The sequence below is a fragment of the Plecotus auritus genome (assembly GCF_963455305.1).
Source record: "Plecotus auritus genome assembly, chromosome: X".
NCBI lineage: Eukaryota > Metazoa > Chordata > Mammalia > Chiroptera > Vespertilionidae > Plecotus > Plecotus auritus.
In genome coordinates this window covers 48,790,569-48,817,170 of record NC_137784.1, presented here as the reverse complement: position 1 = coordinate 48,817,170, position 26,602 = coordinate 48,790,569, and the positions used below count along the sequence as shown (strand labels likewise).

Genomic DNA, 26,602 nt, shown 5'->3' with positions numbered 1-26,602 from the left:
CTTGAACTTTAATTTTACTAATAATGCATGTTATATTGATTTACATTTTCAAATGTTGTTTTCAAAAGCATACAATTTACTAAGTTAACTCAATGAATTACAACACTATTATTGAATATAAAACATCCTGAAGAATTCTACTAAGGAAGAAAACGCCCAACACTTGAATATGTGCCTTTTCAATCTCTTGCATTACTAAGGTACAGAATACTTTAGAAAGTAGCAATCAGCATAGTCTCATAAGCCATGAATAAAAGTGACCTGCAAACATGGTTTCTAAGTACTTAATGTTGGTAATACATTTGACAGGGAAGCCAGTAAGGTAAAACTTAAAAATTCAAATAAGGCAGATTACTTATAAAAGAACAAAAGAGAAGAAAGGGGAGGAGGGTAAAAACATACTCCATCTTTAAAAGTATCAACAACTAGGAGGTACCACTGTATTCTAGCAAGCTGTAAAAATGGCCTTTTAGGAAGAATTTTGCAACATTCACCTCCCTATCACATGGGTATTTTGGGAATTGACTGAAATCATGGCTGTCATGGACATTTGGGAAGCAGGTGGTTCAATACAAAGCATATTAAGTGATAATCCTTCATAAATAATTTGAGACACTGAATACTTGGCATGGAGAGGACATATTTTTCCCAGGGGGGGAAATTACTTGAGGTAACACTTATAATCAGTTTCCTAATCTTAAAGTTTGGATAAATTCCAATGATTATATTTTTAGATATTTCATATATATAAAATGGTGATAAACATTTTTCTTGTTGTTAACTGCCCCATTATTCCCTACATTGCAACACTAATGTGAGCACGTTTCTCAATTCCCACCTCCATTAACCACTAACACCACTGAGGTATGACTGATGTGTTCTTTTTAGAGCAAATACTCAAAATTAACAACATGGTTCAATCTAGTATTGCTACAAAGTTTGCAAACTTTAAACCTAACTTGTTCAATCTTGTTCGTAGTAATAACAAATTGCAGCTTTATTAGCTGCTTGAAGTTAAACAACATAACACCTCAAATGCTTCAGATTAATGTGTATTTTTAAAAATATATGAAATATTCAAAGAAATTCAGATTTTAGTACTTTCCCCTATACTTTGAACAATGTAAACTCCCAACATTGCTTTATCTTGTTCCTATTACTACATGAAGTTCCAGGACAGAATCTTTCTTTAATAAAGAAAAAGTGCAAAAATACAAAATAAAATGTAAAGTCTTTTGCAAGAACATGCTCCCTTAAGGGAATAGGTGTTTGGATGCTGGTAGAAAAATAGATCTTTCTTCTCCACTGTATATCTGACACCTGCAAATGACCTTGTCGTCAATATCCACCAATAAGTACATATCAGTCATGGGCCTTGCAAAAAAAAAAAAAAAAAAGCAGCAAATTCCGCTAAATTTTTTAATTCATTCTACACAGTGTAATGGAAACCAATGAATGCTATTGAAAAAGGTGTCCACATGCACATGCCTAATATGTGCATTCTACTCAGGGCTATAAACTTAAAATTCTATTTCCAGTATTTACGAATAGGTTCAATATGTACCTTCATAACCAGAATTCAGCATGAGTTCTTACTTTAATACTTCACAAATGAGTAATAGAGTAATGCATCTTGGGAGATACCTGCTTTTAGTAACTTTTATGCTTAGAATGAGCTGTTGTTTTTAAAATATATAAAATTAACACCCCCCATAATAATGGGACATTTTATACCAAGAGGAAAATGGGTTTGTTTTTAGCCAATTAGGACTACCCTGCAGATCTGAAAACCAGATTACATACCCTTAGGAAAGGAGACAAGGAGGCTCACAAATATAAAGGAATTCTGACTTTTACATGGACAATTTTTTTTAAAAAGATAAAATTATATAAGCGCCATAAACAGTAATTTCTGCTTATATTAAAAAAAATAAGTGAAGCTTTGTTTGAACATTATTTCCTTGCAAGAGCAGTACATATCCTTAGCAAACAACTACCACATTTACAAGTTAATTTCCTTGATACTAGGTAGGATTGAAAGCAAGAGGAAAACATGAAAATATGAGCTTTGAAATCATCTTTACAGCTAAATTGACAGCAGTTAAGGTAACTAGATAGTTCCTAAAAGCAGACTTGTTTATTTTTTTGAGTATCTGATTATGCCTGGGTAGTCAGCTCACTTTGTTAAAGGCCAAGGATATGTTCAATTCCTCTTTGGACCTATTAGCTTTTTCCAAATAAACAAACACAGTCTTCCACAATCAGACTAATCCAAACCCCAACCAACCTCAAAAGAAAAATTCGGCAAGAGTGCTGAGGTTCTTTTCACAAACCTATTGTTACTACTAAGGAAACAACATAAAGTGCATGTCCCATGGATCATAAGTCAGTGGCCTCATCTTCAAATATGGGCAGCACAACAAATTTGAATTTCAAATAACCCAACATGACTCACTTTCAAAAAGAAAATCTCTTAACTACTCAACTGGTCTTTAAATGTGAAATATTAGGTTGTGTTAAACAGCAATGAAATACTAACAAGTGTGCACTGGTACCTTAAATGACAAATCTTGAAAACAATGCAAATTCGAGACTTTCTTATTAGTATACACATCTGTACCAATTTTTATGCTAAAAGTGGTTTACAATCTCCTTCTTCTACCTTCTTTTTTTTTTTGAGGAGACTTGTAAAACAACAATGTAAATTGTACTAGGTCATAGTGGCTTGTTTTTTGTTTTTTTTTAAAGAAAAGCTCTGCCTAATCATTTGTTCATCTACTTCATCTGCTCAAGTAGAATACTGTGCCAAAGATCTCACCATACGAAACCAGTATGATTATACTGTCTTCATGAAAAAGTTTAAATTCTTCCAGAGTAGTAGTCTCCCCCGTCTTTCATTTTCTGCCCAAATCCAAGTTAAAACACACAATTTCCATTGGCCTTCAATGTAGTTCAATTCTGCACTCTGACCTTTACTTTGCAATGTCACAGTAGCTGTTCACATACATTAAATAGTATAGATATGTTCTGCTCTTGACATGTACACACTTATAAAAGGAGCCTTGTACTTTGTTTGATGTGATTTTTTTTTTTTTTTACTATATTGGCTCACAAAAAGCAGTTGTTTTCATTTCTATGCATGGTACTTTACAATTTGTAATGCATTATTACAACAGTGCATTGGAAAAGTACTGAGCCTCTACAAAATAGCTTTACATTTTTAAACAAATGAATGTGATTTTTTTCACTTACACAAGCATAGGCTTTTTTAATATTTCCACAAGGTAAACATCTTAAACTATAAGCTCACTTCTACAGTGTGCCAGTGATGGGCTTAGGAGACAGTTATACACTTAGAAGATAACCTTAGGTGTTATTTACACTGACATGTCCAATATCACCTTGCCTAAAAGGTGAACAAATGATAGTCAGCATGTAGCTAAATTTGTGCCAACTAATAACTGGGAATGGTGAAGCTTTAAGCAATCACTTATAAAACATGTACTGTAACTTAGTCTAAACTGATAATTTCTTTAGCCCCTCTCACCTATGGCATGGGAAACTTTAAAAATCAACATGAAACAGCCACTGCTAAGACAGATCTTTTAAGATAACAAAGGAGAAACTAATAAACATATATAATACATCATTAGTGTATCAATTACTGATACTGAAATTAGATTTTATGTCCTAAAACATTGCTTTTTAAATATTTCCTTTTATTCTGGAACAGAAATTGAAGACAGGACAATTATTCATTCAGAAAGCAATGACTCAATTCAGGTTGCAACTTTACACGCACCACTCAAAAAGTGGACATAAAGCAAGTGATTCCTGTTTGCCCATCACTATACCAGGTAATAGCTGAGAGCTCAGACCTTAATTACACAACGCTTTCTCTGTTACCAGAAGCTAAGACTGCCCTGCGACAAATAGGACAAGTAGAATTTTCAGATAACCAGCGATCGATGCAGTGGACATGATACTCATGGGAACAAGGTAGTTTACGAAGTTTGTTGCCTTCTGTATATTCTGTAATGCAAACACTACAGGTTTTTAATGCATCATTTTCACCAAAACTTCTCATTGCCAAATTGTCAATCTGTTCTTTGGTGAGTCCTCTAGGTTGGTCATCATCATCCTCATTTAAGAGGAAAAATTGAGCCAGACTAAGGAAGGGCAAAGAGCCACTTTCATCAAATGTTACTGGGGCCCTGTGTCGAACCTCTCGCCTGCCACCTGATGAGCCTGATGACGAGCTTCCTTCATTACTACCTTCAAACACCTCTGAGCTAATCTCTGAACTTTCACCATTGGAACTAGAACTAGGACTGGAACTCGAACTCGAACTGGAACCAGAACTGCTACTACCACCAGAACCCCCTCTTCCATTCCGTGACTCCGCCCTTTCCATATTTTGACTTGAGATTGAGCCACTAGGCTCTGAATCACTATCACTGTACATAAAGTAGCTTAATTCACCAAAACCTGTCATTATTTGCCTTAACATGGTCTGAATTGCTACAGATGTAGTCTCACTTAAACCAGTATTTAAGATTCTACGAATTGGAATTCTGATGGTACTGACATAGGTTCTCACACCTGCCCGCTCAGAACGTGAAAATGTACGCCTAAAACCTCCTCGTTCACTTTCATAAGTGACCGTGTTGTTAGGCGTCTGAGACCTTGACCGAGTTCTGCTAGCTATGCTATCTCTCTGCCGATATTCTCCAGGGCGGACTCTTCTTACTTGAAGATCAAGGACTATGGTCGGAGGTCTCTGTCCTGATCCTGTAGATTCACCATTACCAGTTGTGTCTGAAGAACCTGCTCCCTGTGAGGCATTTCTTATTCCGGAAGTTGCAAAAAGACCTCTACTTAGCAAGTCAGGTCCACTTATTTGCTGTCTTAGTGTCACATGGTGCCGGGTTCTAGAACTTCCTTCAGTCTCATTTACCAAAGGATGCTCAAAAGTCTGAGATGAGATACTATGATGAGACCTTCGTTGAATTTCACTCACTGGATGCAGAGGTGACCTACTTCTTTCAGCTCTTGCTCGTGTTCTCCGGTGGTCGGGGCTTCTGCTTCTTGCTCTTCTTTGACCTCTAGTAGATGGGACTTCTGTTAATGCTTCAGTTGAATTGCGTTCTGATCTAGACGGCCCTGCAGATGTTGTTTCAGATCGTGGATTTCCCACTTGCCTTTGGCTGTTATCCATGTTTTCTCCATTAGAACGTCTTGCAGATGGCTCATTTTCATTCTCTGGGTTTTGACTCCCATTATTACGGTTTACATTGATCTCTAAGCTGAATCTGAAATCACCACTGCTTGGATTAGTCCGGCTCACTGCTCGCCAAGATTGGTTTCCTCTCTGACCACTTCTTGTTGTATTTCCAGTTTGTCTGACAGAGTTAAGCCAGTCTATTATAGAGTCACCATTAGACACATCATCTGAAGATTCTCCACCTGTTTTTAAAAGAGGGAGAAGAGGAGAAAAGGAACTACTAAAATTAGGAGAATCATGTAATAGTGCTCAGAAAATTTGTATTAGAAATAAAAAAAGAACAGCTTCTGAACAGATTTCAAATTTATAGATTTTTGTAAGCTGTACTACATAGACTTGTAAGTAAAGGCAGGGACATTTCAATTTCATTTTGAAAGAGCAAGCTAATCCAAACAAAATTTAGAGAATTTTCTTAAAGGGAATCTGGAGAAAGTCTATTATATACAGAGCCTAGCATACCACTGTGGACTGTCAGAAGACAATATTTTTCAGTTCACTGTCAAGACACTTGTAATCAAACAAGGTAAATACTAGTTAAGGTATAGGGCTAGAATTTTAGTTCAAATTACATTTTTGTCAAATTTTCATTAGCCTGTAACATTTCTTCTAGGCTCTTGATTTAAGTGACTTTGATAAGACATTTTAAAATACAAGACTGCTGTAGCCATTGTAAAAATATAACATAAACAAGGTTTATAGGTTTGAAAATGTATGAATATTTCTTCATGTTACCAAGATTCTTAATTAACATGAAATTGGACATCAGACCAAATGAATAGTCTGAAACTAGCACAATACATATAATGGCACATTCAAGACCAGACTGTTATCATAGCCTCTTTGGTTAGATAGTGAAATTCTCTACTTCACATTGAGAAAAAAACATCAGGATGTTAGGATGTTTATCCATATCCCTAGCTTCGACCCACTAGATGCTGATAACAAACTCCCAGTATTGACAAACAAAAAATGTCTCCAGGCATGGTCAATGTCCCATAAGGGGCAAATTAAACCCTATTGAGAACCACCAGGTTAGAGAATATGGCATTTCTTTCTGCTGGTGAGGAACTCATATGTTTATAAAAAAGGAATAATTCAGTAGATAGAAGGAAATTTCAATGGATGTGGAAAATCAAGAAAATAGTACATTTAAATATGCCATTTCTCACAATGCCCCAATTAATATAAACAGCCCAAAGATGAAGCAGAAAAAGACACCCTATGTTCACATTCTTACCAAATATCAAGACAATGCCATTTCTCTTTTTATGAGCAGTTAACTTAGCACCAAATTAATTTATGCCATTTCTGGATAATCTTTAGCTGACATTTACTGTTATGAAATTTTTAATCCATTCCATCTTCTACCCACCCCCTACAAAGTAAAATGTACCTCTATTTTCATCTGAGTTTTGTGGTGGTGGACCCTCTTTAATTTGTTGTAATCTTCTCAGCAACTCTTCCTCAGTACTTTCACCTGAAAATAGTTTTAAAATGTTTGCCAAATTACAAATAAAAACCAATGACTCTTACCCATCTGAGATGAAAACCAAGGAGTAGGAAACCTGGGTAAAATTCATTTCTTTGGGAGCATGACATTACAATTTATATTTGTACAAATTTCTTGTAGTTTACTCAATGCTTTTGTCTGTGTTACCTCATTCATTACAATTGCAAGTCTGGGAGCTAGATATTACTATCTGTATTTTAAAACAAGAAAACTGAGACTGAGTGAGAGACTGACATGCTAATAAATGGCAGGACCAGAAGCCCAACTTAGATATTCTGAATGAAACCTGGTACTGATGATTCAAAATGTACTTCCTTTCACTAACACCTGACCTTTTAAAATTTAAGCAATCACTCAAAGATTAGTAAAATTAAATAGAGTTAAGAACTATGGGAAATAATGAATTTTAACTATGATCAAATAGGACCTAATAGCCAAGCACAAAGTTCTGAATAATTGGTAATTTTACCGAAGGCTAGCTCTGGAGGATTATGATTGGGACATATTCAGGGAATCAGTAATAACAAAACAGAGTAAGTCTGTCCTAGGAACTAAAATTCCCATTAGCTCTTCCACAATTAGACTCATTGCTAGAAGTTAAATAAGCCAACAAAAATATGGTTCAGCCCAGCCAGCATGGCTTAGTGGTTGATCACCGACCTATGATCCAGTTAGGGCACATGCCCGGGTTGTGGGCTCAGGTGTGGGCTTGATCCCTAGTGTGGGGTGTGCAGGAGGCAGCTAATCAATGATTCTCTCATTTTTGATGTTTCTATCTCCCTCTCCCTTCCTCTCTGAAATCAATAAAAATAATTTTTTTAAAAAAATTGTTCAGCTCCACTGTTTTTATTTTTAAAGCACATTTTTAAAAATACATTTTATTGATTTTTTACAGAGGAAGGGAGAGGGATAGAGAGTTAGAAACATCGATGAGAGAGAAACATAGATCAGCTGCCTCTTGCACACTCCCCACTGGGTATGTGCCCACAACCAAGGTACATGCCCTTGACTGGAATCGAATCTGGGACCCCTGCGTCCGCAGGCCGACGCTCTATCCACTTAGCCAAACAGGTTAGGGCAGCTCCACTGTTTTCAAATAGCTCACTATAAATTCATAATATAACTCATAACTAAAAATATTATATAGGATAATTCCAAATATAAGTGAATAGAATCAAGTAATAAATATAGTAAATGTCATTCTATATACCTTGCATTAAAATCACACTTCATAATGGCTAAAGAAACTGATTTTCAAAACAGGCTATTTTTCAAAAGACCAACAAATTACATATATAAATTCTTAAACTACATATCGCATACCTGGGGTGCCTAGCAAATTGTTATCCCTCATAAGCCTATAATCTTCTTCACTCAGGTTATTCACAAATTGATAGAAAGCTTCTTCCCGATCCAATCGGTCCATCTGACTTCTGCGCTGTGCTGCAGACTGATCACCACTTCCTTTATCGTTAGAATCTGAACTTTCCATCTTGATGAACAAGTGGAAATTTATCTAAAAGGAGAAAGGAAATCAATCTTGAAAACAGAAGTATGTATTCTATAAAACATTTTCAACTATGTGAAAATCCAGAATATAGGTCAAGACGTAAATTTTAAGACCTCATCTGAAATTTCATAATAGAAAAACTCCCCAAAAGCCCTATTTTACTAGGAAGACTAGGTCAGGGGTTGGCTAACTATGGCCCAAGGGCCAAATTAAGCTCTGGTGCCTATTTTTTCTTGTTGAGACCCACAAATGGTTTTTACACTTTTAAATGTTTATTTTGAAGGAATTTTTTATGATGTGTTAAAGTTATATAAAATTCAAATTTCAGTGTTTATTTTATTGAAATAGTCATATAGATTCATTTACATATTATCTATGGCTTTTATGATATAATGACAAAGTTTAATAGTTGTGACAGACTAAATGTGGCACTCTTCACTGCTTTACAATGGTGATCTGGGCATTGTAAGTTGTAGTGATGCAATTATAATTTGACAGCATTTCAAGTGCCATGTACATCACCATACTGTGACATTTTTGAAGTTACAGGTGCACACTCATCACATCAAATCAAGAAGGTGGACTTAAAATGCCACTCTTAAAGGCAAAGAATATGGATTATTTTATCAGATTAGATGGTAAAGATTGTTTATTATGCAACATACAATGGCACGATAACTGTGCTTAAGTAATGAAATATACGCTGATATTATCAGACTAATGATATTATCATTCCTAATCCACAGGGAAGCTACAGTGTAAAAATTAGAAAACTTAAGATAAAAAAGCTATTCACAAAATATTTCTCCACAAAATGAAAAAATAAGACTTCAACCAAAGTAAGTTTCCAGTGGCTCATTTGCTGGCTAAGCAAGGAAAATCATTTATTGATGTTGAGTTAATTTGCATTTGATGGCAGAAGCTAAAGAAATGTGTACAGCCCTGACCGGTTTAGCTCAGTGGATAGAGCGTTGGCTTGCGGACTCAAGGGTCCCAGGTTCGATTCCGGTCAAGGGCATGTACCTTGGTTGCGGGCACATCCCCAGTAGGGGGTGTGCAGGAGGCAGCTGATCGATGTTTCTCTCTCATGGATGTTTCTAGCTCTCTATCCCTCTCCCTTCCTCTCTGTAAAAAATCAATAAAATATATTTAAAAAAAAGAAATGTGTACAGAGAAAAGAAACTTATTTAAAATTATTAGTGTTTTGATGCATACAATTGCTCAGAAATTTGAATATATTGGGACACATCAATAAACAATTGAAAAACAAGGCAGCAAATGATTTTGAGTGGTTTTCCTTGGCTCATAATAAGTCCACCAACTGTAAGTGATACTAGTCACTGTTTATTCTAGGAGTCAAGTGCTGATTATTCAAGGAGTTTGAGATGTAGAAGTAGCCTCTATAAATCTGCATGGAACCACTACAGGTGAAAATGTTTTCAAAAAAGTTGAGAAAACACTAATGCAGCACAACCTGAAGTGGAATTTGCTAAGATGTATTACAACTGAAATAGTGGTAAAATGTGTAAAACAGAAAAACACCTGGTTAGATAAATTTACAAACCTTGTGAAAATGTAAGATATTTAAGTCTATGGTTATTCACGATATTATTCATCAGCAGGGAGTTTGCAGAAAATATTTAAATCCATCATATTATTGAACCAATGGTGTGAATGGCGAGCTTCATTATTGTGGACTTAACCATCATCATCAGTTCCATGAATTTTTGTCAGAAACAGAAACTAAGTAACTTACTTCATCACTTGTTCATTTTGATGGCTTAGCATTGGTAAAATTTTATTGTGATTTGTTGTACCCAGGCCCAAGATCAAAATTTTCCCCCAATAGAACCACCCTCAATTACCATTACAAAACAAGTGTGGGAATTTAGCTTTTGCTAAAGGATTCATAATGTTCTTAATGAATCCAACCTAAAATAACCAGGCAGCCCTGTCTGTGTGGCTCAGTGATTGAGCATCAGCCTATGAACAGGAGGTCGAGGTTCCATTCCTGGTCAGGGCACATGCCCCAGATTGCGGGCTTGATCGCTGGTACAGGGTGTGCAGAAGGAGGCAGCCGATGGATGATTCTCTCTCATCATTAATGTTTCTATCTTTCTCCCTCTCCCTTCCTCTGAAATCAATAAAAAAAAACATTTAAAATTACAAGGCAAAATAGTGCTTATATGTAAACTTATCCTGCAGTAAGTCATTTCAACAATAACACTGGAATCACAAAGTCAAGCTGTTTTATATGCACTTCTTTGTGCTATCAAAGAAATGAGAGCTGCATTCCCATACAAATTAGTAGATATATTTTATGAGCACAAACTATAGTTCCAGAAGTATTTTTCAGACCTTAGTGGAAATAAAAATAAAATTTCCTCATTTCAAAATCCATTTACTAGGTGTACCAGTTAATGCGGATTTTTTTCAATAGATGGAGTTACACATATGTTGATATATAGGCAATTTGATATGTATGCTATTTTGTTGTATTGACAGCAAGCTTCAAAACTTCATGTCAAATTTGCTGAAGGTGCTAACATCATAGATATTTTTACGCTTAAAAATGTCAAATTTCGTGCCAAAAAAAAGAGCATTTGTGGGAAGTTTTAATTCATTACTTTATTTTGAAGAAAAAGTTATCGTATACTTTGGGAAGCTTATGGTGAACATTCTCATCTCAAGATACTTGTGAACGCTGGTTTAAACGCTTTAAAAATGATGATTTTGATGTGGAAGACAAAGAACTTCCAGGTCAACCGAAAAAGTTTGAAGACCAACAATTACAAGCATTATTGAATGAAGATGCGTGTCAAACTCAAAAACAACTTGCAGAAAGATTAAATGTTGCTCAGCAAACAATTTTGCATCGTTTACAAGCAATGGGAAAGATTTTAAAGGAAGGAAAATGGGTGCCGCATCAAGTGAATGAAAGACAAATGGAAAACCGAAAAGTCATCAGTAAAATGTTGCTTCAATGGCATGAAGGAAAGTCTTTTTTGCATCGAATTGTGACTGGCGATGAAAAGTGGATTTATTTTGAGAATCCCAAATGCACAAAATCATGGGTTGATCCAGGCCAACCATGAACATCGACTGCAAGGCCAAATCGCTTTGGAAAGAAGACAATGCTCTGCGTTTGGTAGGATCAGGAAGCTGCTGTGTATTATGAGGTTCTAAAACCAGGTGAAACCATTAATACTGATCGCTACCGATAACTAATAATCAATTTAAACCATGCTTTGATCGTGAAACGACCAGAATGTGCCAGAAGACACGGCAAAGTAATTTTGCTTCATGATGACACACCATCACACACTTCAAAACCAGTTAAAGACACGTTAAAAGATCTTGCCTAGGAAGTATTAACCTACCCGCTGTATTCACCAGACCTTGCTCCTTCAGATTACCACTTGTTCCGATCGATGGCACATGCACTTTCTGAGCAGCACTTCAAAATGTATGAAGAAGTAGAAAATTGGGTCTCTAAATGGTTTGTCTCAAAACAAGAAAAGTTCTATTGGGGTGTTATCCACAAATTACCTAAGATGGGGGAAATGTGTAGCTAGTGATGGACATTACTTTGAATAAAGCACTTCTGATGTTTCTCTTAAAATTATCGTGTTTTCTTTGATTACAAAATCCGCATTATTAACTGGTACACCTAGTAAGTGTGCAACTGAGGAGCTTCCACCTAACCTTCAATTAAAAGTGATAACTGCAGTGTAATAATATGGTAAAAGGTAAAGATGAAGAGAAGAGTCTAATAGAATTCTATAAATACTTTCTAAGGGATGAGTATGCTTCATTAAAATTATATGCTTCTGGCCCAGTGGGCTTAGCTATGAACCAGGAGGTCACGGTTCAATTCCCGGTCGGGGCCGGGTTGTGAGCTCCATTCACAATATGGGGCTAGCAGGAGGCAGCCAATCAATGATTCCCTCTCATCATTGATGTTTCTCTCTCTCTCTCTCTCTCCCTCCCCTTTCCTTTCTGAAATCAATAAAAACATATTTTTTAAAAAATTATATGCTTCTGGATTGAATACATAGCAATACCTATATTGTGAAAGGACATTTTCAAATATGAAATATGGAAAATCTCATTTTATGTCAGGAGCACTAGATGAATACCTGCACATGATTTTGATGATAAGGAATATGTTTAACCCCAATTAAGAAAATGTTAACCCCCCCAAAAATGCCATTTTTTTAAAATTAGTAGACCTATATTACAAAATATTGTACTTGATTATTATTACGTTTTGAGTTCTTAATTTTTTTTTTGGAAATGATGGATAGGCTTATATCCTTGATTGTGTTTGACTGTATCACAGGTATTTGCTTATGTCCAAATGCATCAAATTGAATTCATTAAACATGCAATATTTTGGTATATTAATTATACATAAATAAAACTCTTAAGGAATGTAATGAAATCACATATTTCCTCAAAAGTTCACATCCAACAAGCTAGTAAAAAAAAAAACAACAATAAAACTTCTACATAATCCTAGAGTTGATTAACTGTTCTGACTTCTTACTGGAACCTGTGTTCTTGGAGAGATAGTTTTTAATTTTTTTATGGGGAACCCTTCACAAAGGCAGGGCTGTTTAGTCCTTGAAATCCTTGTTGGGATCCAATCCTTCATCATTCTAATTTCTGAAGCATATGACTATGGATGTGAAATTCATTTATCTGCCCATCTCCTTCCTGTAATTCAACATCATTTATACTGCTCTTAAAAATCGATGTCTTCTTGTTTATTTATTTCTAAGTTGCCTCTAGAAAGGGTATGAACTATTGCTTTTGTTGATTAGAAAAATAATTTTCCAAAATTCTGTATACCATGCTTCCCCAAATCTGACTTATTTGGGGGAAAATATGCACTATGAAACATCTCTACTAACATTTATTTCTACTATAAACTCAGCATTAAAACTGCATTTTACTTTGTTTTTCACATTTTAAGTTTTACCAAGAAAAAACTTTGTGGAAATTTGGCTTCTCTCTCTTTATATATCAATAACTACATAATATGCTCCAATTTTACTTTTTTATCAGCAACGCAAAAAAATTACTATCTGGCCTTTTACAGAAATAGTTTGATAACCTCTGCTCTAGATAGTACATAAAACTGGCCCAAATTCTTAATTATCATTCACTACTTATATGGCCTTAGGAAATACTAGCAGATTTCCACACACTCTAAATTAACTGGTGGTAAACAATCTAAAATTCCATCCAACTTCAGCTGGATCTTTTTAAGTTCACAATGACAAAATAAAAGTTAATCCCATGAACATATGATAATCTGATTTGTAGAAAAAAGGGAATCTATACATACTGGTACTAGGATTTAATGTCACACAGAACACATGAAGTATCTGGATGTTCATAAGTCAATACTAAAGAGAAAAATAACAACAAACCTTCTTGCAGATATAAAAAATAAAAACCCTAGTTTCTACCTGTCTGCTGAACCTAAACAAATTTTAGTTCAGACATGGGCACATCTAGATTTCCATCATTTCCCTTAGATCATTATTCTTAGAACTATCCTATCATTGTTTAAACAAATGAGATGAACACATCAAGGAAGGGGTAGGAAGGATAACCTTAACATTTTTTTAAAAAGCTTTCTAATCTCATGACTAAGAATCCATAATTTTGGTAAGACTAAACTATAGAAATTTCTGAAAGATGTTGTTTTTATAGTAACTTGAAACTTTAAGATGACTAGAAATCAACAGCTTAAAGAAAACATTCATAAAAGTTACATGGGCCAGCCAATAGAAAAATTAACAAAAGGAAACCACATTTTTCCATATGTAGCTAACTAATATTATTTGGTATTGATAATAGTAAGCAGCTAATTTTTTAAAATATAGAAAAGCACAAAGGAAAAAGTACTTCAGCTGCAATTCCTCAAATCAAAGAAAACCACATTAACATCTGGCTACTGTACTTAAGCAGTTACTATTTTGAATGCTAATAATATGAAAGTTATGATGAAGTAAGTCCACTTGTGAAGGATCAATGAGTTCTGAAATTCAACAGTAGAGTTGAAAGGCTTTAAAAATATAAATCTTTCAAATAAGGCAAAAATATCTGATAAGGTCTGACATTTGAAGGACATGAACCAAAAAACCAAACAAACAGTAAACTCATGTACCAAGCACTGTTATGGGACAGATATTAGTAGAAGTGTGACCTTCTGTTCACACTATATGTGGACTATGTGAAACATTTTAAATACCTGCAGAAGAAAAAGGGACAAACAGAAGAAAGTATCTAGAGTAACCAAGATGATGACAAGCCAGGGAACATCAAAAAAGAAATGGTAAAATCACCTGGAGATATCTAGTGTGAAGACAAAAACGGGCACGATTACTATCTTCAAATATTTAGTTATAACATGAAAGAGTGCCAAAATATAGGGTCAAACTAGAGCCAATAGTTGAAGAAACATGGAAGCATATAATTCCTTCTTTTAATACAATAACCTAACAGGTAAAATTGTCCCAAAGTAACCTCTTGAAGCAAGCAAACTACCCATTTCTGGAAATACTCAAGCAGAGGCTTTATATTAAAGAGGGGAATCCTTATTAGGTAGGAATTTGAATATACTGATTTCAAAAGACCCTTTGGACTAAAATGTCATTACGTCAAATGGATTTAAGTATCTTGGTTTTCTCTTCTGGGCTTACAGGTCATATTTATTTTTTCCCCTTTTAATGTAATATTTTAGGGTGACACTGGTTAACAAAATTATACAGGTTTCAGGTGCACAATTCCACAACACATCATCTGTATACTATATTGTGTTCACCACCCAAGTCAACTCTCCTGCCATCACCATGTATCCCCACTATACCCTCTTACATCTCCTCCTCACCCACCAATCACCACACTGCTGTCCCTGTCCATGAGTTTTTTTCTCTTTTCCTTTTTTGCTCAATCCCTCTACCCCTTCATATCCTCCAACAGCTGTCAGCCTGCTCTCTATCTATGAGTCCGTCTCTATTTTGCCTGTTCATTTTGTTCATGAGATTCCACATGAGTGAAATCATGACACTTTCTTGACAAACAAATTAACTTAGGTTGCCCCATCCCAGCCCTCCAACAAACCTTGAGCCTTACTACTATCACACTTCTACTAATGCTGTTCCCTCAGCCCTTTTTTAGGTTCTCCCCATTTCATTCACCCTTCAATGTTCCATGAAATCCTATCTAAGTAATTATTACTGACTATCTCACCTAGCAATTTTTGCATTCATCTCTGCACACAGGATTTGTCTGTGCCATCAAAGTGGCACTTTGTGCCTGATATGGTCTTTTATATATTTAATAAATAGCTTACTTATCCAACATAAAGAAATAATTTCAAAATGTTATCAATATAAAATCAGTCAAGTGTTTTACATTCTTTTTTTATAACAAGTCTCTGAAATCTGGTGTATATGTTATACTCACAGCACATCTCCAACTGGATGCTAAATTAGCAATTGTTCAATAAAAACAAACATAAAAATAATAAATTAGCAATGGTTCAACAGAAATGCAGTTATATCAAAACAACAGCTGTGTTTAATGAAAAAATATTTTACATTGCTTCAGTTTTTAATTTAACTTTATTAAAATTAAAGAAAATTTAAAGTTCAGTTCCACAGCTACACTAGTGACATTTCAAGTGTCCAGTAGCTATATGTGCATTTTGAAAAAGGAAATCCTGAATGTAAGCAATATTCTAAAATGCCTTGTAAAATAATCTTACACATACCCAATGAGCCTAGTCTCATTTTAAACAGTTCCTTCACCACTTAAGTGGCATATACTGGAAAATGTAATAAATATAAACCACAAGTTCAGCCCCTGGAAGATGTAATGTCACTAATGTTTGTTAAGTGAAAACGAAAGGTTAAAGATCCAGGCAATAGATGTCAGAGGACCACAGTCCAAATGATCAAATACATCTCTTTCCATTTTGCTGTGAAAATATTAGTGAAGAATTATGTTAAAAAATTGTAGTACATTTCCAATTTAACAACTAAGAGGAAAAAAGAATCCCTACACACCCCTGGCTCCTTCTATCATCATAAAAGAGAACTTCAATCTATTATCTTACTGTCAGTTATAATATTCATGTGCATAAATCAGAAATTTTGGATTGAGTATACAATTAGCATCAGCCACTTTTAAACTTAAATCCTATCCTATATAATAAAATCCTAATATGCAAATCGACCGGCTAGAGGAACCATCGGTCACTATGTTGCATACTGACCACCAGGGGGCAGACGCTCAACACAGGAGGTGCCCTCTAGTGGTCAGTGTGCTCCCACAGGGGGAGTGCCGCTCAGCCAGAAGCTGGGCTCATGGCTGGCGAGTGCAGCGGAGGTGGCAGGAGCCTCTCCTGCCTCCAACTCCAGGGCAGCGCTAAGGACCGGTAGGGGGATGTCCGCCTGCCAGCTTAGGCCTGCTCCCCACAGGCCTCTAGTATTTCTGTGAAAAGCTTACCAATAGAACAATTTAAGAGAAAAAATATATATAAATGTTCTTAAATCACTTAGCTTTCCCCCTAATTATAAGCAATACCCACCACTCTATATTTACACAGTCCTTTCACCTATATTTCATTTAATCCTTACAACAGTCGTATGAACACCTCACTACCTCTATTTTACAGATATAAGAAACAGAAGCACTGCCAAAACCGGTTTGGCTCAGTGGATAGAGCGTCAGCCTGCGGACTGAAAGGTCCCAGGTTCGATTCCGGTCAAGGGCACGTAACTTGGTTGTGGGCACATCCCCAGTAGGAGGTGTGCAAGAGGCAGCTGATCAATGTTTCTCTCTCATCAATGTTTCTAACTCTCTATCCCTCTTCCTTCCTCTCTGTAAAAAATCAATAAAATATATTTAAAAAAAAGAAACAGAAGCAGAGAGAGAGGAAGTGATTACCAAAGGCCATGTGGCTAATAAGCAGAAAGAGCCAGTAATTAAATCCAGGTCTTCTGATCCATATTCAGTCAACTTTACACTAAATGGACAACTGCCTCCCAATATATTCCAAGACTATGTATTTTAAAATACATTCTATCAATCCCAATACACATCTTTCAAGTGTTCAATGTCCCTATGAGCTTTGTATACTAGGTTGATTCCTCGTTTAAAAATTTCCAAAGTGATAAAACACCTTTATAAGTACTATACACCCAGCAGGACTTAACTTTTGAATCAGTCAACTTTTAGTATATTTGTTATCTATCTCACCATACTGTGTGCCAATGTATCCAAATCCATTCCTGGAAACAAATGGCCAAATTAGAAATTTTGCCCAGTCATTTCAAAAATTACTCACAATGAATGTATGACAGTGCCGGGTAAATTTAATTCCGAGAAAAAGCCAACAAGAAAACCAAACCTGAGATTTATTAACTGTAATTAGAGAATTTAAAACAGATTTTATTTACCTTGAGAATTTTAAAGCAGTTAGTCATTAACATATAGTAATATAAATTATGCAGACTACTAAGTTTCTGACCACTGCTAAAAGCATTTCATTTAATCATCCTAATCCATTTACTCCAATGCTTAAATATGTCATTTTTATGGGGTGAAAAGTCACTTAAGACATTTTGATCAGTACTAATAGGTTGGAGACGTGGTGCTAAGTATAAGCACACACATTATATTCAATGGACATACTGCATCAAGGTAATCAATTATGGAGACTTAAGGGAACAAAATGTACTGTTAACAAAACGACAGTCTTTACAAAACTGAATTCTGAAATTCAAATGCTGTTTTGAGTATCAATTTAAAAATAAGCCACACTTACTAAGTCTGGAAGAAATACCATCTTTTTCAAAACAAAAAGGGAGGGAGGAATCAAGGTAACCTAATATCAACCAACTACTAAAGTATCTTGAGCATTTTCATATGTTCATACAAACTCCAAACTCAACAGTGTTCTAAAGTAGAACATGCCGATTAAAAAAAATTAAATTAAAAAAACACACGACATAGGTATCAACATACAAATGTGTCATTGAAAAGAGAAGGGCAGGTATCATTCTGTTTGCAACAGAGATTCATTAAAACCTCAGAGTAGATGTAAATTAATGGCATACTACCCGTGTCAATAAAGAAAATGTTAGATCATTAATACCGTCACCAGAAAAAAATATAATGCAGTTAAAAAAATCAAGTCACAAAGAACTGCGGTCAGGATATAATGTACCATCACATATGTAGTCACCAAAAGTGTTGGGAATTCTTCATATACAGAATGTTTAATTAAAATGTTACGGCATTTGGCCCTAGCCGGTTTGGTTCAGTGGATAGAGCAGGGGTGGGCAAACTTCTGGACTCGAGGGCCACAATGGGTTCTTAAACTGGACCAGAGGGCCGGAACAAAAGCATGGATGGAGTGTTTGTGTGAACTAATATAAATTCAAAGTAAACATCATTACATAAAAGGGTACAGTCTTTTTTTTTTATTTCAATAGTTTTATTCATTTCAAACATTTTAACAAGAATGTAAACACTAATTATTATAATTTGAAACTTCAAAAAATGGAGGAATCATAGCACAATAACATACCTTATATTGAAGATGGCAAAGGCAAAATAAAATTGCCTAACAAAGGAAAGGTACAAAAGCCTTTCAAATTAAACTTAAATATAATAAAATAATTTAAAACTAAAACAAATAGAAAAGAACAAAATGTGTAAACAGTAAATTAAACATTTTCTTTAGTGCAACTTCCAAATTATGCCCGGGACGTAGATGTAGATGGCAATGTAGACTGGGTTGAAAGGTTTTTGGTCTTTAAAACATCAACTTCAGTGGGAACAGTGTTGTTGGTCTCCTTTTTAGCTAATGCTCTGATACTGTGCTCTCCAGGGGCGTGTCTCCCTACATCACCACGATAACGTGTCTATGCATTCCCAGGGTGATGTCGGGGGACACGTCCGCAGGCATTACAAGGAGCCTCTGGAAGATTGAGAGGTTGTTCCTTCTACTGAATGGGCGGATATAAATCCGCCCACTCAGAAGAAGGAGCTGCGGCCGGCCGTGTTTCCCGACGTTGCCATGTTAACACTGCTGCTGGTGAAGGAGCAGAGGGGAGAGCAAGAGAACCCTCCACTCTTTCGGCTCCGCGGGCCAGATAGAACAGCCGAACAGGCAGGATCAGGCCCGCGGGCCGTAGTTTGCCCACGGCTGGGATAGAGCATCAGCCTGCAGACTGAAGGGTCCCGGGTTCAATTCCGGTCAAGGGCACATGCCTGGATTGTGGGCTCCATCCCCAGTAGGGGGTGTGCAGGAGGCAGCTGATCAATGATTCTCTCTCATCATTGATGTTTCTATCTCCCTCTTCCTTCCTCTCTGAAATCAATAAAAAATATATTTTTTAAGTGTTATGGCATTTTTAACAGACAAATGAAAGGTTGAAAACACCCAGGATGGCTTTTTTTATTCCATGAGTAGCAGGGTGGTATTCAGCTGTGTAAAAGAACAAACAAACAAAAAAAATAAGAATACTGGGTTCTTGTCTTAGCTGTAACATTAACTATTACTAGCTGTGTTAATTTGGCCAATTCAGTTAACCACTTATGCCTCAGGGTCTCCATCAATATTAGAGTACTGGATTATTAAAGTATAAAGTACTTTCCAGTTCTATGAATTCATGACTATGAATAAGATAAAACCAAGGTCACATTACAGTATTCAGACAGAAAAATAAACCATGAGAAACATAAAAAAACTAGGACATAAGATAAAAAGCTGTGCTTTTCTCACTCATGTATTTCAATTTCCCTTTTGGTGACTATCTTATCCGTTTGAAAATAAATATAAAGCACTCCTCTTTTAAAAGCAGGGGAGAGCTGATGTTTCACTGCCTTTACTTATTGCATGATACCACTCACCACCCACACAATTTGTTGATTATTTCCAGCATTGGCCTATCAGAGGATGCTGCCCAGGGCTCCACCACTGCTGATACTATTGCAATATGAGATTATAAAATATTATTTGTATGGCAATGTTAGCTTAGCCTCACTTATATTCTATTTCTACCACTTGAAAAGGACAACAAAAATACACAAAAGGATTCAGAAATGTCCTTCATATGTCTAATCTCTGCAAGTCTACTGACTTGCAGCTCACAATTTTGACTACTACAACCCTCTAAAACAGTAAGATCAAAAGAAAGTCAACAAATCAAAGACAGATATCAAGCCAAATGCTGCCAATTCATAGGAGCAAGTTAGTTTTCAAAGGAAGCCATTATAATGACATTTCAATTCACTCAAGTACTTGAGACGGAATTTCATCTTCTTCTTCTTCGATTACCCATTTCACTGAGCTGCCTCACTACATTAGAATTTGGTCTTATCCACACAAACTCCATTCTGACTTGCTTTTCATTATTCCCAAGAAGTAAAAAAATTACTCAAAACCCAGAAGGGTCATGTATTTATAAAGAAGTTACTAAAGTAAAATTACTGATGACTAGCAATTTTGGTGATAATTGGTAAGTAAAGTACTATTTTTGAGGACACGAGTTCTCCATCAAAAATTAACTTTTTAAGCCCTAGTTTGGCTCAGTGGATAGAGCGTCAGCCTTTGGACTGAAGGGTACCGGGTTCCAGTCGAGGGCACATGCCCAGGTTGCGGTCCCCAGTAGGGGGTGTGTAGGAGGCAGCTGATCAATGATTCTCTCTCACCATTGATGTTTCTCTTTTTCTCCCTTCCTCTCTGAAGTCAATAAAAATATTAAATAAATAAGAGTGAAGCCAATTTTTAAAATTAAAATCACTTGACCAGCCCTGGCCGGGTGGCTCAACTGGTTGGAGAGCCTCTTCATGTACGCCAAAAGGTTTCAGATTTGATTCCCAGTCAGGGCACATAACTAGGTTGTAGGTTCGATCCCCAGAGTCAGGGTTATGGAAGGCAACCAACTGATGTTTCACTCTCCCTTCCTCTCTCTCTAAAAAAATATATATATATATATATATATCAATAAAAACATATCCTCAGTAAGGATAAATAAAAATACATTAAAATCACTTGACTAAAAAAAGAAATTATCTACATAAATGACCGTTATATTATTTGAAGAAATCAATTTTGTGTTACAGAACCAAACATGCTGACAACTGTGCTTCCTGAATCTGTGTTTCTAAATAGAAATGATGACAAAGGTGACTATATATCCCGTTTGTACAGTAGCAGTCTATACCTGTTGTCCTATAGTACTTAACAGGAACCCGGTCCTCTTTCATTCTCAAAAGTAACCCAGTTTGAATAAATTATATGGCTACTTAGATGTAACTGAGGGTAACTTTAGTGAATAAAAAATGATAATTGTAATTAAGAGTTAACTCCTTCCTACAAGCAAGTGGAAAAGCAAGAGACTTTTCATTCCAGAAAAGATTATTGAACACAATATCCCCCCCACACACAGTAAATTCATCATCATGCAAATGTTATAACAGAAGCCCAATCTGTAGTCATGAAATTATTGCAAAAGGTCCACGAATCTATATACACACCACACACTGTCTACAGCTATTTGTCTCAACATATGTAGGTGCTATTATGACTAAAGAAATTAAAATATTGGATTGGAGCACTAAAATACAAGAAAATTGACAATAAAATATTGACTATATGTATTCCAGAAACAAAACCACAAGTTCTTAAGTATATTCCCAAATCGTTCAAAATTGCCAGGATTTTTTTTAATCTAATAGATATTTCTTTTGATAAAAGGTAATATGAACTGCTTAACTTTCTGGGAAACTTCCATATTCAAGGTTGAGAAAAATAGATACAGAAGTACTATTGCTTTCTTATATTGGTTATCAAAACCTCAAGGGATTAAGTAAACTGGCTACTTTTTTAATCTTTTGTGTTACACAGAAATGTTAAGGAATTAGACAAACAAAAAAGAAAAACACATCCCAGCCCAAGGCCATAGCCCAAAATTCTAGCACCTCATTGATCTGGGTTTGCCAGGACTTTTCACATTGTAATTGGTTTCATATTGTAAGTTGTAAATTAAGGGGGCTGGTCCATGATTTGCTGTTTCCCAATCCACTAGGGCTGTGGAAAAAGTAATATACACATTATACTTCCATGAATGCAGATGCACCTTTGACCTACTGTGTTACTTAAGGCTTCACTACATATTCACTAACCTGAAAGAATATATCCAACCAGCCTAATATTTGTAGATGTCATTTCATAAAACCATTTCTGATTTTAAATTATCAAATTTTAATTAAGTTAAAATAAGTCTCACCTGCTTCATAAAGCAGATTCTCTTTAAGCTTTTGATGCAATATAACCTATAGATTTTTTTATTACAACCTTCATTTCTTTGCATTTCTGATCTAAACAGAGCAATTAAGTCTAGAGGCAAAAAAGTTTAGTGACTTTAGGCATTAGACCAGTGGTTCTCAACCTTTCTAATGCCACGACCCTTTAATACAGTTCCTCATGTCGTGGTGACCCCCAACCATAAAATTATTTTCGTTGCTACTTCATAACTGTAATTTTGCTACTGTTAATGAATCGTAATGTAAGTATCTGTTTTCCGATGGTCTTAGGCGACCCTGCTAGCGGCCCACAGGTTGAGAACCTGTCGCGACCCACAGGTTGAGAACCGCTGCTGTAGAGCCTAAGACCACCGGAAAACACAGATATTTACATTACGATTCATAACAGTAGCAAAATTACAGTTATGAAGTAGCAACGAAAATAATTTTATGGTTGGGGCTCACCACAACATGAGGAACTGTATTAAAGGGTCGCGGCATTAGAAAGGTTGAGAACCACTACATTAGACGGACCTGGGTTAAAATGGGGGCTCTGCCACTTATTAGCTATTTAATTGAGGACAAATTACTTAATAACCTCTTCCCGGAGTCTCAGTTACTTCAGTAAAATAGATAACATCCTCATGAAGCTTTGCTGTGATGATTATAAAATCATTCATGTAATAGCACAGGACCTAGCACATAAGCACTCAATACAAGTTAGTTATGAATTTAGGCTAACTACCCATCCCAGTTTGCTTGGGACAATCTTGTTTGTGCCTGTTGTCCAAACATAATTATTAATAATGTCCCTTTTGCTCTTAAAAGCAACCCGGCTAGGGCAATAAATTATGTGGTTACTTTAACGATGATGATTAAAAGAGTTAATACCAATTAAAGTATCATATATCAATTACTTTTTGAATCTTGAAGGAGAAAAAAATAGAACACAAAATAATGTAAGATCATGTTCCTGTAAGAAAGTCTACTGATATTTTTAGCTATTCAATGAACATATAAACAGTATTTATTTATACCCATCTTGTTCATTCTGTTCTACACAAGTACTAGTGAACTTCAGACATTATTTTAAAACAGGAAAATTCACAGATAAAGCACTAATGAGTTCCAGCTACTTAGAAACACTACCCTTTGAATTACCAGTATAAAACATCCATTCTCATCATGAAGTATGCCCAACACCAATTAACATGTATCAAATAAGCCCATCCAATTACAGGGTCTGCAAAACTGAATATTTTAAAACATGCATTCTATACATAATCAGGAGACGCAACAAAAAAATAAATTACCTGACTGTTATGACATAGTATTGTAATACAATAAACTGGATTTTAGTTTTCTTCACACTCTGCTCTAGAAAAAAAAAGAATCCATTATTCTTCCTCTTTTATATTTTCTTTGAAATACACATTTTAAAAAATACACATCCTATATATTGTAGTCTTTCTCCCACACACAACACACACACAAAAACACACAACTACCCAATCTAATTCAATATTAGTATTAAGATATTTGGGGAGACTGAGGTTAGAAGGAACCAGGAATCTTATATTCTAGATATAAGATTTCCAATCTATCGTTTAATATAAGCTTGCTTAAAATAGGCCTTACTTTATCAGACCAGTAATTACTTTCATATTTTGATACTTTTGAGGACTTACTGGGAACTTTACAGTTACCTCTGTAAAGCAGTCCTAGCAGTGGCCTAGGCCTAAGGCAGAAACTAAAAAAGTATGAAAGAACATCAGGATGAAACATTATTCAGTAAGGAAAGTGGGCCCTAAAATCATATTTTAAAAAGTATTTAGATTGGTCTTCCTGGGTACTTTATATTTACAATTTAGAAAAACGGGTTTTTTTTTGGGGGGGGGAGAGGGAAACTAAAATTGTGCCTGCCTGTTCTCAAGTAATCCTGGATGAACATAATGTACCTGATGGGATGATATGAGTAGTTATTTTATCTTTAATCATGAAGAATGAAATAAATGACTAGTAGTCAGTAGTACGTTTATTTCTTCCTTCCTTCAATCACCCAAAGATATTGTGGTTAATTCTCATTCAGGACGTGCAGACTCCTTATTTCCAGCAAAAATTATTGTGGGGCAAAAGGTGGATGACAACCTGATATAAATGCTTCCCCTTGCCCCCAAACGATAGAATGACCTAGATAATAAACCTGCTAGGCCTCAGATTCCAGGACTAACCTGTGGAATAAGTATGGTGAAACTGTCTAGGGAAGGAACGTGGCTGTCTCCTCCATCTTGAAATTAATCAGCATAAGGGAAAAAGGGACTGAGTATTCAGGAAGCAGAAGCCCAACCGGTTAATACTAGTTACTAAAGCTATGGCGTACGTGGCAGGTACCGCCCGCAGAAGCCAAGACCCTTAGGCTTTTTTTAGGGGGCGGGGGTTGGCTGATTGAACGGAAATTAACTTGAAAATCATCTGGCCAAATTCCTCCCTTTACAAGGGTAAAACAACACGCAATTGCTCTTCCCTCCTTTTTTTGGGGGGGAGGGGGGGGAGGGTGGGTATCCTTACTGTGATATCTGGCAAAGGGTATTCCAGGGTTATTCAAGCGAGGGAGTAAACCACATTTGCCTCAGATCCTCAGGGAAGATGTCATCATGGCCCCAGGGGGCGCCTAATTGATAGTGCCCTGCATGAGTGCTCAAAATGAGGTTTTGCAAATCCTGGGAAGTCTAAAGGCCCAAGAATTCCCAGCATCTGACTTACAGCAGCCAGATTTCTCCCCCTACTCCCAAACCCCAGCCCACCGAGTTAAAGGGGCGGAGAGAGGCGAAGGAAGTCTCCAAAGAACCAAGGAGAGAAAACCCTGAAAAGATTAAAGATTCTCACGCCTGAGGCCAAACTTGAAAATCGCCTCCCCCAAATTCTCAAGACTCTGCAGGGTCCCGGCTGTGGGAAGCGCGGCCACGGAAAAGAAATATTTCCCCAGCACCATCCCCTTCGGAAAGCTGTCGACTATACACCCAACTAAAATGGCAGCGGCGACTACGCCACGGAGCCCCCCGCAGCAACCAGCGCCTGGGGTCCGGAAGCGGTGCCTAGCCTCCTCCACCACAGGCCACTCAGGCCATTTTTGAGAAAAAGCGGAAGCCGCAACTCCGCTGTCTTCCTCTCGCTCTCCATCCATTTCTCAGAGGACCCCCAAAGCTTCACTTACTCGGTTTTAGTTGTGGGAATCCGAGTTGGTTGGTAAGGCCGCCGCCGTGGAGGCTCCTGCGCGCCTCTCTTTTAGCCGCTCTCAGACCCGCCTCCGATGAGTCGCTGGTTGAGACCCGCCTCTAGCCCAGCGCCCGCTAGGAAACGTTGCTCAGGCAGCCATTATCTCCCCCATTGTTACCAAGCAGCGACAGGAAACGACTGCCCACAACAGGAAGTGATGATGCCTTATCCAGGGCCTCAACCCCCCCCCCCCCCCAGCCTATTAGCCAATCCCAGGCGATTCCTCGAAAAGTCTTGGCGGGAGGAGGAGGGAGGACCTCCGAGGAAGACTACGCGGCAAGGGGGGCTGCAGGCTGGAAAAGGAAAGCTGCTTGTGACGCCCACTGTGTGGCAAGCCCCACCTTCCTGCGCCATTTTGAATTGTGGCGAGAAATTAGCGTTCTGAGAATTGTGGGAACCTTTGATTTCCCATTTTGAAAACTGAAGCACGTCACCTTCTAATGGCTTGAAGCCGTTTTTTCAGAGAGCTAAAAATGTGATATTAGTTTAACTTGAGGTCGCTTCACACAATAAATCCAGACTAGTTCATACACCATCCTACCTTTTATTCAATGTATATATTTATTAAGCGCCAACTGTATGTTAAGCACTGTTGTACATGTTGGGGATACAGCGGAAATAAAAACAAAATACGAGTTCTCATAGACAGAGAGAGAGAGAGAGAGAGAGAGAATAAAAGTGAGAG

At 36.6% G+C, this 26,602-nt stretch overlaps 1 protein-coding gene across 2 annotated transcripts; it reads right to left on the bottom strand.

The window, feature by feature from the left end:
* Positions 1 to 2,103: 2,103 nt before the first annotated feature.
* On the bottom strand, positions 2,104 to 26,061 carry RLIM (ring finger protein, LIM domain interacting). 2 transcript variants are annotated; one of them, XM_080652058.1, is made up of 5 exons: positions 25,856 to 26,043; positions 23,955 to 24,018; positions 8,118 to 8,310; positions 6,678 to 6,761; positions 2,104 to 5,466 (listed from the first exon to the last, which is right to left on the bottom strand). In XM_080652058.1, exons 3-5 carry the CDS (start codon positions 8,284 to 8,286, stop codon positions 3,884 to 3,886), a joined length of 1,836 nt encoding a protein of 611 aa, XP_080508184.1. In that variant the 5' UTR covers positions 8,287 to 8,310; positions 23,955 to 24,018; positions 25,856 to 26,043; the 3' UTR covers positions 2,104 to 3,883. The 2 variants fall into 2 exon arrangements, with proteins under 2 accessions (XP_080508184.1, XP_080508183.1); XM_080652057.1 differs by lacking the exon at positions 23,955 to 24,018 and having other exon boundaries at positions 25,856 to 26,061.
* Between the last annotated feature and the right edge of the window lie 541 nt (positions 26,062 to 26,602).